Source organism: Eublepharis macularius, chromosome 1 (genome assembly GCF_028583425.1).
Source record: "Eublepharis macularius isolate TG4126 chromosome 1, MPM_Emac_v1.0, whole genome shotgun sequence".
Classification (NCBI taxonomy): domain Eukaryota; kingdom Metazoa; phylum Chordata; class Lepidosauria; order Squamata; family Eublepharidae; genus Eublepharis; species Eublepharis macularius.
In genome coordinates, this window is record NC_072790.1 from 225372487 (window position 1) to 225392439 (window position 19953).

Sequence of the window (19953 nt, forward strand, 5' to 3'; positions counted from 1 at the left end):
AAAGGTTCCACATGTCTCCCGCCTTGTGTCCTCCAAAGCTAGCCCTACAAAAGCTGCCCTGAACTTTGCACCAACAAGAGCTATGAAAGCGAAAATCTGTGGTTTTCCGTTTGTATTCTGCGTCAGTGATGGGTGTTTTCAGTAAATCACACAGACACTTACAGTCCCTGTATAGGGTAAAATTGTTCCCAGATGTTGCTGTTTATTTTTAATCTCTCTCCATCCTGTCCCCCCACCCCCCAGCTCAGTCGAGAGGCCCCTGGAAGATGAGACGGACAAACCCCTGCTGGCCTGTCAGCCAGGTGCCACAGAAAGGGCAGGCAGCGTGGAAAGCGTGAGTGCCGTGGGGCAGAGGGATCTGCGCCCAGTACTGCACAGTCTTGGCGGAGCAGACATGGCCACAGGGGCAGAAGGCATGGGTGGGGCGCCCGGCGTCCAGGTAGAGCCCTGCCTCGCAGCCTAACCACAGAGGCACATAGGGCCCAGAGCGCCGGCACATGGGGCACTCCCGCTCCAGGCCCCCTTTCTCCTTGCGGAAGCCCCAGTTGTGGAACCCGTGGACGTGGCCGCAGTTGACATAGACCCAGGGCTGTTTCTTCTCCACCACGCCCCTCTGTGCCAGGCTGGGGAACGCCAGCGTGCTGAAGCCCACTGGGCACTGTGGCCGGGCTGCGTTGATCTCCTGGCGCAGGGCCTCCAGCTGCTGTAGAGTTAGCGTGCGCAGGAGCCCCTCCGACGTCCGCCACAGTAGGGTGGCGCCACAGAGATCAATGAGTGAACCATCTTGGAGCACATTAGACTCTGATTCCACCTGGAAGTCAGGAGAGAAGCCAGGCATTAAAAGAGACATTTGTTCATGTCATCTGGCAATAATGCTCTGATATGTTCAGTGGGGTGCCTGCCAAGCTGTCCCACATGCCATCCTGGCCACTGTGGCTGTCTTGTTGCTCGTAGTGCCTAGCCGGCTTGCTTACAGTGCAATTAGACTTAATGTAGGTGTGGACCTAGTGGTAGAGCAGTTGTTCTGCAGGCTGGAAGCCCTGGCTTCAGTGCCCAGCATCTCCAATTAAAAGAGTTCTAACTAGATGTTACATTTTTTTGTAACAAGTCGGGTCTGGGTTGCTCTGACCCGACTTGCATTTCCTGCAGACAGATGGCTGTTGCAGAGAACCAATTGCTGCATTGGGCTAATTCAGATCAGCACACTGCTGTGCTTTGCATGGCATGGAGATAAATAATATCACCAGGTAAATAACATCCCATTAAACCTCTGTTAAAGGGGCAAGGCATTTTTCTCCAGGCCTGTTGGCAACCCTGTCTTAGGCCAGCCCTGTAACTCTCTTTCTCTGCCTTCAGGCCCAACTAGACAAGAGAAAATCTCCTGCGTTTTTAAGGAAAAGACAACTACAGCTGCTGGGTGGATCAGGACCCTGGCCCCAGTTGAAGGCAGGGGGAGGCTAAACCATTTCCCCCGCATGCCCCAATATCAATTCCCTCTCCTTGGAGATGATATTTAAGTAAAATACAAAGAAAACATATGGATATACCTGCTGTCCCCTGCCCCACCCACCAGCAAAAAGGAGAGCGAGAGAAGGAGAAAATGCTGGGAGGAAAATAATTAAATCTCCCTCCTGCCCGAGCTGCTGCTTGCCTTTTAAAAGAACATGGGAAATCCAATTATGATCTTCAGGTAAGCTGACAGACGTGTGTCGCAGACCAGGACTTTCTCAACTGACTCCCCTGGGACCAGGACTATTCCGAGCCAGGTTTCATATCCCAAAATCTGAAGTGGCCAATGTTACCAGGAGGGACTGGCGGGGGTGGGGGAGAGCTATCTTTTATCTGCCACAGGCTCTCCCCTTTTCCTTCCACCACCTCTTCCAACATACCAGTTTCCCCCATTGCTGTGCAGAGCGACTGTCGCGCAAGGCATATACGTTCCCACACACGGAGATCTCGCGCCACACGCCCGGCGTGGAATCCTCACTGAAGCCACCGTTGGGGTGCATCACTAGCACCCCATTTGTGGTCAGTCCATCCATTAGCCCATCTGGAGTCCTCCACTTGGCCGCCCTCTCCTGCCAATGAAATCAGAGACTGGCATCACAGCACGGCTTGGGCAGGGGGTGTTGGGTTGCAAGAGTTGTCATCTGCCCCTGTTTCTCCTAGATGTGGATATTGGAGCATTCCTCTTGCACCCAAAGCAGTTGTGGAAGGAGCAACATTGCATTCTAGTAATGTGAAGAGAGTTGGTATGTGTGTGTGTGGGGGGGGTTGATCTCCCATCTTTTTAAACCTGTATAAATAGCAGACACTTGGATGGGGTGAATATTTGGACAGGACTTGCATCACTGAGTAACCCTCCCTCTATTCCCCTAGTGTAAAATCTCCTTGGGTGTGGTATTTGCCCGATAGCAGACATAAGGGCAAATAGCACTTATAGAGATCTGATTCACACTGGGAAAAGGATGGGGCAAGACACGGGGTTTAAAAAAACTCTAGCCCAGCACAATGGCACTGATCCAAAATAGTGGTCCCTGCAGCTATTATTTATAAGAGTTTAAAGAGATGGGAAGTCCAATCGCAGATCTTCACATTCTCCTCTAGTGCACTGTGAATGCTCATGTATTGTGGTAATTTCAGGCATACATGAATGGGATGTTGAGCAGTCTTTGCTGGACTATACCACTTCAGACTGGAGGTGAGAGACTGCATGTTTTGAATGATCCCTAGATTGAAAAAAAATCTCTCTGCGCAAGGAAGGAAGTGTGGCTTAGTGGTAGAGCACATGCTTTGCATGCAGAAGATTTCATGTTCAGTCCATGGTATCTCCAGGTAAAGGATCTTAGGTAGCAGATTTGGGGAAAGCTCTTTCTTTACCTGAGACCCTGGAGAGCCACTGCCAGTCAGAGGAGACAATAATGATAGAGATGGACCAATGAGACTCAGTGTAGAGCATCTTCACAAAGTGGCTAAAACCCTCCCCCCTGACACACTAGCTTTTCACAAGCAGGGATATTTTTTGTATCTGAAATACAGCTGTTCAGATGATGGGAAACCTAAAAAGAGCGCATTTAATGAAATACCGGGGTGGGGGGAGGGTTGGAGCAAAGACCTGGGTATATTTCTTTTCATTTATTTCCCATCTATTTCTCCTCAGACATTTTTTAAAAATTTCCTCAATAATGTCAGCAAAGGTTGATTTTGCCTTCTGTACCAGTGTCTGACAGGAAGCCAGCGCAGGGATGTTAGAAGGGGCCTGATGTGATTAGAGCAATGAGTGGTTTGGGCAGAAGATAGAGGTGAAGGGGTCAAGGTGGAGAAATGAAATAGAGGTTTCCAAAAAGTCCTGGAGGTTGCAAAAGTCCTGGAGAGAGGGCAAACTGCAGTTTTTGCTGAAAAGGTAGAGAGGCAGGCCTGTACTTCTGCAGTGTTGTAAAGGGAGAACTGGTATGACTTGGTGAGAGACTGAATATACTATGGAAAGAGAGAAGAGTCAAAACAGTGGCTTCACATCTGCTGTATCAGAGGAAGAGGTTGTCAGTGGCTGTGGAGAAGGTAGGAGAAGAACAAATGGAAGGAAGAGGGGACATTGGAAGCTCAAGGGTGAACCTGCTGAGTCTGAGAAAGCCATGAGACATCCAAGTCAAAATACCAGACAGCAGGGCTTTTTTTCAGCAGGAACGCGGTGGAATGGAGTTCCGGAACCTCTTGAAAACGGTCACATGGCTGGTGGCCCCGCCCCCTGATCTCCAGACAGAGGGGAGTTGAGATTTCCCTCTGGAGGGCAATCTCAACTCCCCTCTGTCTGGAGATCAGGGGGCGGGGCCACCAGCCATGTGACCGTTTTCTCTGAGGGCAACCCACTGAATTCCACCACCTCTTTTCCCAGAAAAAAAACCTTGCCAGACAGCAATGAGAGATGGCAGAACTGGGTGGAGGGAGAATGTAGTGAGGGAAAACTGGGTTCCCTCAGCCTCTGGATCAGTGGTACTCAGTCCCCAGCTTGCTGAGAGCTCCATTTATAAGTGTCAGAAACCAAATGAGCCACATGGCTACTGTTCACCCTGCGCACCACCCTCCCAAACACACATAATAATGTAAGATAAAAGTATTATACATGTAACCATGGCTGCACCAAAATGATTTTCCAGGCCGATCCAGTCCCTTCGGTGGTAGATGTTCAAGGTGGGAACCCCATATCAGAAACAAGCCTTAGCAGGCTTGCCTATTTTCCTGGAACAGGGAGCAGATGCTGTTTTGGGGAATGGTGCTCCAAAGAGCCACAGAAGTCATGTCAAAGAGCCACATATGGCTCCCAAGCCACTAAGTGGGCATCACTGATCTGGATGGTACTGAAGGCCACCCAAGGATTTAATGAGCCCACCCAAGGATGTAGCATAGAGACTAGAACTGGATTCAATCAAGACAGATCCCTAGGAGACCCCAACAGAGAGAAGGAAAGCATGGGAAGAGATCCCCCTCCCCCTTCCTCTGGAAGCATTGAACAAGTGGTTAGACAGGGAGGAAGGGAACCAGCTGAGGGCAGAGTCACGGAAACCAAGGGCAAGAAAGTCAAGCAGGAGAGCGTGATCTAAAGGCAGCAGAGTAGTTAAGGAGGAAAGAGCCTCTGATTCACTACTGAGGAGATTGTCGGTAATGTTGCTGAGGGTAGCTTAAGTGGTGGGCAGAAAGCAGAAAGCAGATCATTGAAGGTCAAGAGAATCAAGGTATTGGGGGGAAGCAGTGTAGGGTAGGAGTCTGGAAGCAAAGGGTAGAAGGGAAATGCCAGTGTAGTTGGGTGGGTCGAGGGAAACTAGTGAGTTTGAATGCAGAGGAGGAGGACAGGATGGTTAATGACAGAGGAGATGGGAGCCAGAAGGGATAGGATCAAAGGAGTTGGATCAAGGGGTTGGATGAGGTCAAGAGCATAGCCCACTCATCAAGTGAGAAAAAAGGGCAGGAGCAGGTGTAAGAAAATGGAAAGCTGAAAGGAAAATGGAAAAGGGTAGATGGAAAAGATTAAGCAGAGCAGATAGTTTCAGTGTTATGACGGAAGAAGAAGGCAACGTCTTGAGTAGAGATCAAGGAGGGGGTAGGCCAGGCCTCAATAGAGTACGAAAGGTGGATCAGTGGTATGAGATCCCTAGAGCTCCTGTGGGTCACTGGTGTTGCTTAGCCAGGTAAATGGCAGATGAGGGGGGAAAGGATGAATTTATACTGGGCAGAAATCCATCCACTGTTCGTTCTCGTTCAAAGCCATTCAGCTGCTTGAGAGTATGAACAGAGATAGCAAGTGTTCCATTGCTGGGGATGAGAAGGATGGATGGTTTGCTGGGAGACGGCAGAAGAAGAGTCAAGAGCTGGGATGAGCTTGGGGCAGAATTTGTAGAGTCTAAGGAGCGAGTAGATGACATGGAGAAGAGGGGACAAAACTTTCAAGAAAGCCACTCAGTGGCCTTCAGGACACAGAAGGAGCAAGAGGCAGGATGTGAGAAAGGTGGGCTTGGGGCAGTGCTAAAGACGGTGATGGTCAAGCTGTGAGAGAGGCTGAAGACCAAGTCGTTCTTGGTGAAGATGAGATCAAAAGAGTGTCCAAGGCAGAAGGCGGGGGGATCAGTCCAAAGTTGTTAATGGTCAGGGAAAGGAGATGGGAAGCAACAGGGATTATTAAGATGAATGCTGAAGGAGCAAGTTGGAGGTGTTGTCAGAGACCTGGGAATCAAGGTCCAAAGAAAGGTTGAGAGCCTGGGAGATGATGAAAGACTGCAGACTGGAATTGCAGAGAAGAGTCAGAACCACAGGGTTGGAAGGGGCCATACAGACCTTCTGGTCCAACCCCCTGCCCAATGCAGTCAAGCCATGAAGAAAACTTTAAAGCTTAAATAGCAGAGCAATGGCAGTGTGAGCAGGGGTGCAGGTTGCAGAATTAGGAAAGAACAGGGTCAACACGGCCAGCGGCCTTCAAGATTAGGTGTACTGGACAAGACTTTACCTCCCAAAGATAGGGCAGTGACTGTGGCCTTTTCAGACGGGAATCGTGTTTCATTAATGGAACAAAAGAAGAAAAGAGGGAGCTCCTTTGCTGGTGACAGTGCAGCAATTCCAGAGGGAGCAGGAGAAGGGAAAGTACTGAAAGGGAATGACATTTTGGAGAGAGGACAGGTGAGTGCCATGAAGCACCAAAAAAAGAAGCACAGAAAAACCAAGGAAGGGGGAAAGAAGGAAGAAGAAGAATTGGGCTGAGATGTGGCTGTAAGGTGAAGCTATAAAAAAGAGAAATTCTTCATACATGTACTATAGTACTATAACACTGTATTAATATTTGGAATGGAAATAGATGTGACAAGAGATCATTACCGAGTTATAGCATTATAACATTCTAGCACTATAATATTATTACAATTACTGTGTTTTTTTAAAAAAGCTCTCAAAATACCCTGGTGTGGCAGTGGGGAAAAAGTTGTGAAAATGGCACCTGCAAGGAACTGGCAGCAGGAAAATGGTACCAATGTGGGCAGGACCTTTACTGGGCAGAGACCTGCATCCTGTTTCTTCCAGATGGGATGCTAATTCAGTGGGACTGCATTCTTTTCAAAAAGATGAGAGTAAAACAGATTTGGGAAAGATTGTATTAAGGATGGGGGAAACCTGAAAAAGGACAATAAGAGCATGTCATTGTGCTGAAGCACCAGTCCCCTCCCACAAACAACCACTCCACTTTGGAAGACAAAGCAGAGAAAAAGCTCTGTGTGGAAGATGCCACCATCGCCTGAGAATCAATCGAGAATTTAAAATTCCAGCCCTTCCCAATAATTTTGGAAAGCAAAAAAGCCCACAACAAGCAGGTCAGGTAAGCTTTCCTTGGGCAGGATGGGGGCCATGAGAGAGAAGGCCCTGCCTTTTCTGGCCCTCAGACTGTCTTCAGATGTCTGTGGCATTGGGAGCAGAAACTTATGACTGCCGTATGGCTGCACAAAGATGGTGATCTTTTCCATCAGCATGCTGGGAAAAGCTGCCATCTAGCAATCGTCCACCTTGTCACCAGCCTAATCCTGACTTCTGCCTAGTCCATCCCTCCATTTCCCTGCCCAAACATGCAAAGAGACACACAGTCGCTCCGGTGACTCACTCACTCCAAGGAAAATGTTGCGGGAGGCATCAAAGCCAGCAGCGTAAATGCGTGCCGTGTATGGGGGGTTCCGTTCGCAGATGACACGGCACGCAAAACGAGAGATGGTGCTCTGGGCTGACTGACCATCAACAGCTGAGTTTGTCCCGGGAGTTGTGTCCGTCACCACAAAATCAATCATACTCTCTGTGGAACGACCAATCTGGGAATAACAAAGGTGAGGTGGGAGAAGGGTTGGATCCAAACGAAAAAATGCCAATATCAGAATGGAACTTCCCTGCCTCCCCACTCCCACTGTGGCCTATTGATCTGAATGAAATCTTCTTCCTAGGTGGCAGGGGAACCTGATGGGGATATGCAGCAAAAAGGGGAAAGTGGATCCAATTTAGTATGGATCCAGCTCTTTGCTTCCTGAATCCATTGGTTGTTCACTTATTTTGTATTCACGTTACCCAGGCAATGAATTTTTCTCTCATCAAAAGGTTCTGAAACTCTGGCACAGAGAACTCGGGGCGGGCGGGCAAACTACCGTGCCAGATCAACGTGCCATTTTAATGCTACAATCACAGCTCTGTCTGCATTTCTTTGTCACCTCCATTAAAGATATTCTTCTTACAAAGCTTCCTATAAAGCTGTTTAGTTATAGCATTCTTTGTCCTGGGTGTAATTTCTATTATAAATCATAAAACAAAAGAAGTTCCACATCAGAAAGTACAGTGGCCTGCATTGTGCTTTCAGCCACTGAAACCTGCTTATTTTTGTGTCTAAGGGCCAAGAAGCATTCTCCTCTAGCTAAGTCATAACTTAGCTCATCTTCTTGGAACTAGCTTCTCCCATAGTCTCCCTGTAGGAGGCGCTATGGCAGCAGTGCTGAATTAAACAGCAAATTTCAACTTAATGCATGTGCAAGTACTAGGGTGCCAACAGGCCTCAAGTAAAATGTCCTGCACTGTTTAATGTGTGGAAATAACAACAACAACAACGTTTGATTTATATACCGCCCTTCAGAACAACTGAACGCCCACTCAGAGCGGTTTACCAAGTATGTCATTATTATTTCCACAACAATCACCCTATGAGGTAGGTGAGGCTGAGAGAGCTCTAAGAGAGCTGTGACTAACCCAAGGTCACCCATCTGGCTTCAAGTGGAGGAGTGGGGAATCAAACCCGGTTCTCCAAACTAGAGTCCTGCCATTCTTAACCACTACACCAAACTAGCTCTCAGAGAGGGTCTTATCTGTGGAGTTGTCTGGGTAATTGCCCAGGGTCCCACACTGCGGTGGGCCTAGAGTTGCCAGGTCCCCCATGACAACCAGCGGGAGGTGGGGGTGGCAGGAACTGAAAGCGCGATCCTCATCTCCATGTAATGATGTCAACCCTAACATCATCTGGTAAATAACATCCCATAATGCTGCTATTAAAAGGTACAGTTTTTTCCAGGCCTGTTGGCAACCTTAGATGTCACAGACTAGCTACTACAATTTTGCTTGGGAATAAGAACAACTGAAATAATGGTCACATGTGTATGAGTAAACAGCCATAGGATTTGTTTTTAAAAATATGTGGACATGTTAATAAAACCATTTTATTCATGATACTGCTGTCTTTTAAATTGTGCTGGGATTATTAAGGTGAGACCCAGCTAAACTTGTAAAATGTATGGTAAATAACATCCCATCCAGTGTCTATTAAACAGACAGGTCATTTTTCCTCAGGCCTGGGGGCAATCTTCTACAGAACTACAATTCCCAGAAGTCTCTTATCAGGATCCCTAAGATTTACATGATGTTAAACCATCTGGACTGTACACATTCTTTAGAAAAATCCTGTGTAAAGCTTTCAAACTACTATTTGCCCTTAGTAAGACAGCCCCACTCATACGCCTGGGTTTTCTATATGGATGAATCCCTTGGCTTGCAGGCTTAAGGCAAGACTCTTGTGTAAAGTCACAAGGGCTTTTCTGCACCAAGTTTTTACTGCAATTCAGCTTCTCAACTGCACCAGTCCCTCTTCTTTACACAAAGTATTGTTTACTACTAGTTTACTCTCGCCCCCCCTCTTTTATCTCCTTAAATTCTGAGTATGGAAGATCCTCAGGTGAAGTTTGTTCTTCGTTCTGTTGTACAACACAGGATTTCTGTCCTGTGTTGTACAACAATAAAAAGGCACAGGAGCTCTGCCAGAAAACGGGACTGGGTGGGAGGGGCAACCCTATTCCTGCTGTGGCTGTACTGGGTACCTGAAACATGTCGGTTTCGCTGTCATGAGTGTACTCCACAATCACTGAGTGGCTTCGGGAAAGCGTGTATGAGATGCTGTGCTGGCCTTTGTTACTCAGTGCCTGTTGGGGAGAGGAAAATAGCCATGCAAACTGCGTGAAGCTCCTCTCCAGAGCTGAACGCATCACCCCACCCCACCCGCCATTCCCTAAAACAACCTATTACCTTTCCAGTCTTATGTGCAGTGGATTCCAAACCTGCTTAAGGGCCAGAATATTGTCTCCTACAGTACTGCACCCTTTAATCCTAGAGTAACCCAAAGTGACAACCATTTTTGAGACTAAAGAAAAGAGTTGCAGAGACTTGAATCTACCTGGAAACTACACTGCTAATGTCTCAAATTTACAGAGGTTGCCTGTAGTTTCTTTGGGAAAGGAAATGCACTTTGCACATTCTCAGATCTGCACTTTTTGTTACTGCAGCCCATCTTTCAATATGACTCTGGCACTGGAAAAACAGATCTGCATCTGACCCCTGAAAAGCCTTGGCTTGATCTGATGACTGGGACAGGAGACCTTCTGGTGGCTAGGAAGTGGTTCTGAGATTTTTTTCAGGGGGGGGGAGTTCACCTTGGACACAAGCGGTGTGGAGATATGGTGGATGACGTCAGGTTTCACCCCATTAGCCTTGGACCTCTTGAACAGGGCCAGTCGGCTGCGGCGTCGGCCCTTGTCACCATTGGGCAAGGATCCATTGTACCTGTATTGGAAGGGGTCAACATGCTTGTCTGTCTATTCATCTTTAAAACAGATATCAATAAAAAAATATGCCAACAACAAAATACTTTGTCCAAATTTTGAATGCAATCAGCTGAAAACAGAACAGAGTTCTAACATTAAAGGATATATTCAGAGGCCGCAGTAAACGGAGGCAAACCCAGGCTGTTGTGATGGCTGAATGGTGATAATTGCTTGGAGAAAAAGGTCCTGTCTCTTTAATAGAGGCTTCATGGATACAAATGGGCAGATGAAGACTTTCATGTCATGGAGGTAAGTAATATCATCTGGCAAATAACAGCCTATTAAACCTCTATCTCTATCAGAGGGACAAGAAGACATTTTTTTCTCTCCAGGCGGTTGGCAACTATAATGCAGAGTCTATCCACCTGCAGTTTTGAGCTAGTGCCAAACTGGAATTGCAAACTACAGCTTACAACTGGTTTGTTAACCACAGTTAACAAGCTAATAAACTGTTTATGCAAAAAAAATGATGATTTGTTCTTAGGCCTTCAACTGCCGGGAGCAAAACAGTCCTGTCCCTGTCATAGAGGCTTTATGGGATGCTATTTGCCAGGTGATCTTATTTACCACCATGCCATGAAAAGTTCCACCTCTCAATTGCTACACATTAAGCCCAAACTAAATGGACAGGGCATTTTCTCTCCAGACCTGTTAGCAACCTTATTTGTTATTTAAGACTGGCAGCCTAACCAGTTTTGTTGTACCGACCATAGTTTTAACAAACCACCATTTATTGTTCCATTTAAATGCAGCCAGGGTGTTTATATTTACTGCTACTGTGTTAAATAGTGCCAGGTATTTTTAGAGATTCATAAGACAAATTGTTATTATGATCTGAATTATTTATTATGTTCACTCATGTTCTGTAGTTCATGTTTTCCTGAACTATTTGGTAATTATTTTTAAGGACTGTATTTTCTCTTTTTCTGTGTTTGTCATGGCCTATGGCCTACAAATAAACTTTGAATTCAAACGATGGGAAAAGGTCAAAGTTTATACCCCGAGTACAAAACAATGAAATGCTTGTTCTGGGTGTGTAGCTGTGTTGGTTGCAGCAAAATGAAACAGGACTCCAGTAGCATATTAATGGCTAGCAAAATTTATTCCAGCATAAGTTTTTGTGAGTCACAGCTGACTTCATCAGACCCATGAACACTTTTGTATTTGATGAATTAGGCTCTGACTCATGAAAGTTTTTGCTGGAAAAAATGTGTTATTCCTTAGTTGAAGGTGCCACTGCTATTTAATTTTTCTTGAATCTTGTAGATACATTTCCCAGGCAACTTTCTGAAGTATTACCCTGATAATTCAATTCATTTGCACTCCATGTTTTCCTGAACTGCCTAAATCCAAGTCTTAGGTAGTTTCTATAACATGGAGAGATGCCAGTCAGCACCATTGAGCTCTAAACTCAGTCTGATCTGCACAACTAGTGGTCCCCCATCACCCACTACAGGTTGTGGCCTGCCTGTTGCTTGACAACCCGCCTGGTTTTGCCATAAACTAGCAGGCAGCACATCAGGAAGTAGAAGAGTACAATACCTAAGCAGCATCAGGCTTAGCTAGGGTTGCCAGGTCCCCTTATCCTCCTGATGGGAGGGGGGCGGCACTTACCTTTTTTATTTCTGCGTGTGTGCGCAACGTGTGCATGCACTCTCAGCATGGCACAATGATGTCATTTCCGGGAGTAACATCATCACACAGGGCCCGGGAGTGCTCTCAGGCTTCACACTGGGCTGATTTGGGTCCCCAAATGGGCCAAGCCAGCCAGCTCAAAGCCTAGGACCTCTCCCAGGGCCTGTGCAATGACATCATTCCTGGGAGTGATGTTGTGCTGCGCTGAGAGTGCGCCCTGGAAGGCAAAGGCTCGTTCCCACATCTTTCCCCACGCTGGCCGGATGAGTGGTGGCAGGGGAGGAGGCTGGGAGTGGGAGATCCCCCACGCTCACTGGGGGAACGGCAACTCCTGGAATTACAACTTCTCTCCAGACTATAGAAATCAAGTTTCCCTAGAGAAAATGGGAGCTTCAGGAGCTGGACTCTATGGCACTATGTCCTCCTGAGGTCCCTCCCCATTCCAAATCCCACCCTCCTCAGGCTGCAGTTCCAAATCTCCAGGAATTTCCTAACCCGGAGTTAGCAACCCTAGGGATAGCTCGTTGCAATTGATGTGAGCTTGTTTCTTTGAATCCCTGCTGAATTTCTAAAAAGAGAGGTGATGGGCTCTCATCCCTCGAAGACAAATTCTCTGATCTGAAAGCCTTTCCCACTAAGCCTGGATGGGGAGGACGGGGGCAGGGTAGATTGGGCTAGCTCTCGTTATTCAGTGGTAATAAAAAACATGTTCTGGACATGCTCAGGCTTCCTCATCTCGTGTTCCGAAACCCAAGCATGCTGGAGCGAAGGGGGTGCTGGCCCAGATTCAGCCCTGCCCTGCAGAGAGGGGCACTACTTACCCCAGCACAATCAGCTCCCCATACTTCACTGGCTCCTTGGTCAACAGGATACTGTCCCCTGGAGAAGGATAGATGCGGCTGCTCTTGGGGCAAGCTCGCCGGAGATCTAGGGACTGGGAACTCACTGCTTCTGGACTGCTTTCTAGCACCATCCTGCAAATTACACGTCAGACAGTAGACAGGTCACTCTTAAGACTTTATTCTTAAAATTAGAGGTACTGAGGCACACCTTCTCACTGGGACACTCTTTTGCTAGCCTCAGAGATCTGTTTTGAGTATTGCTCAAAGTGGTGGGGTAAGACACTCTACGCATGCTCAGATGGTCATTATTACCGAGTAATATTTCGCATCCTGCCCTCGTATTGTCACAACCTGTTTGGATGGCTTCCCCACATCCATCTGTTGCCACGGTGACACTCCCTGACCTCTACTGCTTCTGCGTTGCCATGGTGATACTCTTGCCTCTAAGTAAACACCTCTAGCATTTCCTGGTTTCTGAAGCGATGCCCCCCAAAGTCACCCCAGTGACAGCCCTAAACTACCTCCGCTCTGTTACTACGGCAGCATTTCAGATATTTAATGCCGCCCTGTTACCATGGAAACACTCTCTTCTTCAACCTGGTGTCTTTGAGCAGTGGAGGCCAGGGTGGTTCGCTTAAATCCTTTAACTATCCCCTTTTCCTGATCCTGCCAGTCCCCTGGACCTCGGACTAGTTCCAGAAATGTCACATGCACACAATACACTCTCCTCCACAAGGGAAAGAAAACTACAGAGACCTGGAGATCAGTAACAGAAGGCCTCACAGCCTGGTATCCTTTTTTTAACACCAACTGCAGCCCTGTACTGTGGGAAGTGATAATATAAATAAGCAGGGCTTTTTTTCTGCGGGAACGTGGTGGAACGGAGTTCCGGAACTTCTTGAAAATGGTCACATGGCTGGCCACCAGCCATGTGACCATTTTCTCCAAGGGCAACCCACTGAGTTCCGCCACCTCTTTTCCCAGAAAAAAGCCCTGTAAATAAGAGTGCCCCTAAGCATGTGCAAAGCCAATTCCTCTCATAATTGAGCAACCACAGTCATTCTACATATACGTGTGAGATGGGTCCAGCTTAGAGGATTTGGCACAATTAATCACTAGTAATTCATTAACATTTCTTCTTCTTAATTACTGTGTTCACAATCAAAGTCATAAACAGTGCATCAACATCATCTGTGGTGTGTGTGTGGCTGGGGAACCAGTTGTGGTTACTCAATAGAGAAGCTAAAGCACTCTGAGTACAAATCTGAGGCTTGTCTTTACTGTTGCTTTATATGTCCCAAAATTGAACTCAGGATTAAGAGGGCAAGCCCAGGTTCTCTCTGTCTTTGTGTGCATATCAGCATCATCACACCCAGACCAGAGCTCCAAATGATAGCTACAGCCCAACCAGCACACACCCACCTGCCAGAATTGTAGCAGATGCCCAAGCCCTTCCTAGTATAAACAGCAACACCACCCATTTCACGGCTTTATCCCAGTAACCACACCACCATTGTCAATTCTGGTGTACAGATCACCATAACTAAATCTCATGCTTTTAGACCAGCAACAAAACTACACACAAGTACTGTACATCTATAAACATATCAGAGTCAAAGTCAACATTCATGACACCCTGATTGTGGTGTACAACCCAGTACAATTTTCTCCTCCATAATTATCCTCTTGTTCATAATTTCTGAGTAAATGGAACCATATGGACAGGGCCACTGAGATAGCCTTCCACTTAACCTCCTCAAATGAAGAGGCCATTTCAGCTTCCATAATACAATTGTCACAGGTCTATAAAGGCTGTTAAGGGCAGGAATCTTAAATATCAGAGCTGAAGCAGAGCTGAAATGATATTATGTACTAATGCAACAGTTCATTACATTTTCAAAATCTGAATATGAAATTTTGAATTTTTAAATGTTTACATTTTGAGGTTGTTGACAGAAGCCATGATGTCCTATATTTCTATCTCTCCCAACCCCCCCGCCATCCAGCAGTACTCACCACTGAAAAATTGTAAAAATACTTTGAATTGGAAGAATGGGGTAGTGAATTTTTTTAAAGGGGGCAAGCAAATTCAGTTAGGGGAACTTTTCCTTTTCTAGGATGACCAGGTGGCATGTTTTGGGGAGATAGTGTGAACACAGAACCTCCACAAGGGAGTTGTATTGTTAATAAGTATGGAGAGGGGGCATGGCTCAGTGGTAGAGCACCTACTATTTGCAGAAGGTCTCAGGTTCAATGCCCAGTATCTCTATTTACATTATAAGGATCAGGTAGTGATCGAAAGACCTCCACTTGAGACCCTGGGGAGCCACTGCTAGTCAGAGTAGATGACACTGTCCTTGAGAGGCCAAATGTCTTACTCAGTATAAGGCAGCTCCATGGGTTCATGTGTGCAGCCAATCATGGAAAGTTTGGATATTAATACTGGGGGAGGGGTGCACCTCGGAAAGTGGCTGTGTGAATGGACCCAGGTCCCCTGGAGACTCTTATGAGAGTAGGATTTCCTGAGAAATCTGGCTGGGACCCACATGAAAAGCCTACCCTTTGCATGCTGAAAAGTTATATAGAAGTGGGCAACAAAGCAATTTTAAAATGAACAATGAAAACAATACCAGAAGGGTTATACTTGGAAAAGAGGGCGATAGAGTGGAAGCCAAGGAACAATAAAGCTATTATTATTATTATTATTATTATTATTATTATTAATTACATTTCTAACTCGCCCTTCCCACAAGCGGGCTCAGGGCGAGGTACGGCAGTTATAAAAATATAATACAAATATTAAAGCAATTCATAAAACAACAGTCCATCATAAAGTCAGCGACAGATAATAACTGTCCCAAGATGGGGTCAATTCCAGATTCCTGCCCATCAACATACAGGGGGAGGGAAGCGGACAGATAATGTACTGCAACCCATACGTGGGTCAGCAAATGAATGGGCACTACATAGCCCCTTGCTGTACCCATATGTTGGGCAGCCGGCCGGTGGACAGTGTATAACCCCACACTTAGTGGGAGGCTGGTGGGAGGCTAGGGGTGTAGCTGGGGTGGAGAAACCAGGATGTGCAGTGAGAACGGCAAAGCAAAAACAAAGAAGAGAGTGCCTCTGAGCAGATGCAGAGTGTCTTTCATTTCTCACCGAATTTGCAGTGCACAGCTCTGGGTAAAGCTTCCAAGTCAGACAGGAAGTGATTTTCAGGCAGATGTGAATCCCAGCACCTCAATGTTTGAAAAACAAAAGCGGGTCCATTATACTGCATCAGGACATTCTGGGCCAAGAGTGTATTGAAACAGAGAGAAGTGACTGAGTTCCTGAATTTGGGGGGAGAGTCAAAATCTATAGGTTAGTGCAGTGCACTGGGTAAAAGGACCAAGGCTTTCTGCATTCCGAGCTGGCATAAGTTGTTATTATAGCATGAGCATAATAGGTGTGCATGGGTTAATATCAAAGGAGAATGAGAGGGCCGCATCCTGCTATACTGAGATTCTAAGAAATGTGCATTTTTTTTTCAGGGGGGGGGATAGAACTTGAAAGGGTGGGGAAACTATATGTTTAACAAGACACCTATGATATGGTAGAAAGAAAGGCACAAATCCTGCTATACTGGAATGTTCAGTAGGCTGCATGAGGAGAAATCAATGAAGCTGCAAGGGAGCTCGGAAGTGTGTCTAGGGTGCTGAACGCTTGCTGTAACTTGGAGTGGGTTGAGAGGTTGCATTTGAAGGAAGAACTTGCAGAGGGGACAGAGACCCAACAGACCTAGGGTGCTGAGGAGGGAAGATAAGACTGGAGAGGGACCAGCCCTTGCTATTTTGATTTATCCACCAGGGTGCTCTTTGAAGGAGGGAGGAGGGTGGGGTTGAAGCTTCTGGGAAGTGTTTGCTGGGCCATTTGGGGTGCTCAGACTAACACCCAGGGAAACTGTATACTGAACTTGCATTGGGGGTGAATATGGCAGGTGTGGAGCATATACACTGAGAAAGGACTCTGGGGAGGGGGAGGAAGGATACCTGAGCCTTTGGGGAGAAGCCAGCAACATTTTGCCAGTGACCCTTTGCTTTAAAAAAATGCTGCATCTTTTTTCCTTAACGCAACATGTTTTGCGAAAAGATAAACACAGGCAACTAAAAGAGCAACAACTGGATTGGGGGAGTGGGGGGTACACTGGATGCACAGAGAGATGGGGGAGGACTGTGGATAAGGAATTAAGAAACACCAAGCAGATTGGGGGGTGGGAGGGAATTAGGGGACATAGGGATCAAATGTGGGGTGTTGGTGGTAAGGCTGTGAGTAGAACTAAGGAACATTTTACTAAATTGGGGGATTGGATTAGGGGTGGGAATTAAGGACACTGAGATCGCTTTGGGTAGGCAGATAAGGAATTAAAAGCAGAGGGGCAGGAATGAAAGGACATTCCTTCAAATGAAGGTGGACGCCAAGCTGGATTAGGGGAAAGGATCAATTAGGGGGCATTAAGAATCCAGGGGAGTCAAGTCTTACTGGAGGCGGTGGTTAAGGAATGAAGGGACAGGCAGGGGTCATGCCAGATTATGGTTTAAGGATGCCCAGCCCGATGTGGGGGTTGAGTGAGGGATTAAGGGATACTCTTCCAGATTTGGAGAGGGGTGCAGAGCGGGTCCCCCAGAGCTGATGGAGGAAGCAGACCGACGGGGGGGGGGAGATTGTCCAGACAGACAGACAGATAGACAGACAGACAGACAAAACGCAGAGACTTGGCCAAAGTGCGGGGATGGAGGGGATGAGCGAGGCATCTCTTTCCTCCCTGCCCTCCCTTCCCCCCTGCACCCCCCTCCCGCGGCGTCCTCCCTCCCCCGCCCCAGGGTTGGGGGTCTCTCTGGCTCACCCCTCTGCGCGTCCCCCCCGCTCCCCTGCGGCGGGTCCCTGCTCAGCAACCGCCTGCGCAGGATGGATAGCCCTGCATTGCCGAAGGAAGGAGGCGGCTCTGCTGCTGCTGCTGCTGCTCCGGCGCCGGGCGGGATCACGGGCTCAGCTCCCCCCCCCCGCCCCAGTCTGCAACACACAACACACACCCAGAATCCGAGAGGGGAAGGGAAGGGGGGGCACTGCCGGGCCCTCTTCTCTCCTCCCCCGTCCGGGGGTAGCCCAAGCCATGCCCCCCAGCTGCATCACAAAGCAGCCGGAGGGAGAGAGAGAAGGCGCGGGGGTGGGGTGGGGGGCGCATGTTTGTTTATTGTCTTGCAGGTGCAAACGCCTGGAAAAGGCTAGAACAGATGGGAATGGAGGGATGGAGGTGTCCAGGCAGCGAGGGAATAGAGAAGGAGACGATTGGCTCGTGGGGAGCAAGGCAGGCGAGAAGGGGAGAAAGAGCCAGGCATGCCTCGCTTGCGGGGGGAGGGCATAACAGAGAAGTGCAACAGATAGCAAAACCCCCTTCCAGTACAGAGCAGAAGACAAATCAAGGAACCAACAGGGGACTCAAGGTTATCAGAATGATGCAGGCGATAAGAGCAAATACAACCGTATCCTGATCAATCAAACAATGATTATATGCCATCATTTTGCGAATAGTGATTCCCATGTTCAGATCAGGATATTATTAATATAAATGCATTGTTCTGATGATGATAACAACAATAGCAATAACAATAATATGTGGATACCGTATCAAAAGCACTTTCTGCCACCCAAAAGTTTAACGCACAGAGTTTCAATGGTACGAGGGAACCACGAGGCTGCAAGAATTATCGGGTGGGGTGCTGGACGGACAAAACTGGGAAGCCCCTGGGAAGGAGTTAGTTATTGCGGATTAATGATGGGTGGGGTGGGATATTAATCGAGGAGGCAGGCTTCGGTTACCAGCGCAGGATCCAGAGTCGGTCTGAGGTGTGCTGGTTTTTGTATGAGGAAGTCGTAGGCATCCCCCCTCCCCACATCAGAGGGAAGGATTTCTCCAGCGCTCCCCTCCCACCTTTGCCGGATCGTGACCAGCCAGTGTCTCTGTTTGTCTGTAATCTCGCCCCCCCCCTTCAAAAGGAAAAAGTATTTAGGGTGGGGTGAGGTGGGGTGGGGTGGGGCGCAGCCTGTGGGCAGAGCAGGAAAATCTATTTCGAGCCTGCCAGGAGCCGCCGTCTCTCCTTGTCTTTGCATAACCAGCCGTTCTCCTCCCAGAGCAGGCTCGGTGAGGCCCGGTAAGCCGCGTTCACACAAGCAGGAAGAGATGCGGGGCGAGGGAGGAAAACCGGAATGGGTTATTTCGTTCTAGCATCTTTTGTGTCCACCATCGGAAGCCATAATAGTTAAGCTTCAGGGTCATTCGGTGAAGATGATAGGTGTGGGCTTAGGACAGACCAAATGCTCAGTTGACAAATGCTCAGTTCACTGATGGAACTCATTGCCACAAGATGCAGTGAGGCTGTCAGGCTTAGATGTCAATAGCCATGATCACTAAGTAGAGTTGTGGGTCCAGAGGCAGCCTAGATCCAATACTAGTTGTTAGGAGAGGGCTATACTTATACCCTGATTGGGCACTGCAGGGAGGTCTCTGGTCAACCACAAGAAAAGAGATGGCTGCCTTGGTTGGTCCTCCGGTCCCATCTAGTAGGTCTCTTCTTGTGCTCTCCTGTTCAGATTGCTTGGCACCTGTTGCTCCTGGGTGCTCTCCCCTACCTTCTAATCAAACTCACGAAGGTGGACTGGAGAGCCAGAAGTGGCTGGAGGTATTAAAAGATTCACTAGCCCAATGCGCTCCTGTCCACCCCAGTTCCATACCCCGCACTGTTCTGCTGTGCCTGATGAGCCAGGTGTACATTACAGTGGCCTACACATGCATGCACATGTGTCAGACTAGGATCTGGGGTGTGTGTGTGTTGTGAACCACTTTGGGTCTCCATTGGGGAGAGGAGTGGGGTATAAATATCCAAACAAACAAACAAGCAAAATGACTTTGCCCCTAGAGTCTCTGGAAAACCGTCCTTTGCAAATTTCAGTGTTGACTATGAATATTCACCTAAGTGAATGCCCAATCCTATTGGATTTCAGTATTGAAAGTTGACTACCAGATTGCTGAGATGCAGCAATTAATATTTGGCTACACATTATGGTTGACACTGGCACCTGTTAAATGACATGACACTAGTATTTTAGAAGGTGACAATTTATCAGATTTCATAGTTGACACCTGTTAAAAGCAGATGGGAGGGGCTGTGGCTCAGTGATAGAACATCTGCTCTGCATGCAGAAGATCACAAGTTCAAGCCCCCAGCCTCTCCAGTTAAAAGGGTCATGCCACAGATGATGTGGAAGACCTCAGCCTCAGAGCCTGG

At 47.6% G+C, this 19953-nt stretch overlaps 1 protein-coding gene across 2 annotated transcripts; it reads right to left on the minus strand.

Annotated features, from left to right (window-relative positions):
* Positions 1 to 244: 244 nt before the first annotated feature.
* Positions 245 to 12759, minus strand: PELI3 (pellino E3 ubiquitin protein ligase family member 3). Of its 2 annotated transcripts, none has more exons than XM_054989860.1 (6): positions 12620 to 12759; positions 9981 to 10005; positions 9372 to 9473; positions 7137 to 7334; positions 1890 to 2078; positions 245 to 811 (listed from the first exon to the last, which is right to left on the minus strand). In XM_054989860.1, the coding sequence occupies exons 1-6, from the start codon at positions 12757 to 12759 to the stop codon at positions 245 to 247; spliced, it is 1221 nt and encodes a 406-aa protein (XP_054845835.1). The 2 variants fall into 2 exon arrangements, with proteins under 2 accessions (XP_054845835.1, XP_054845825.1); XM_054989850.1 differs by having other exon boundaries at positions 9981 to 10110; positions 12608 to 12759.
* Positions 12760 to 19953: the final 7194 nt, after the last annotated feature.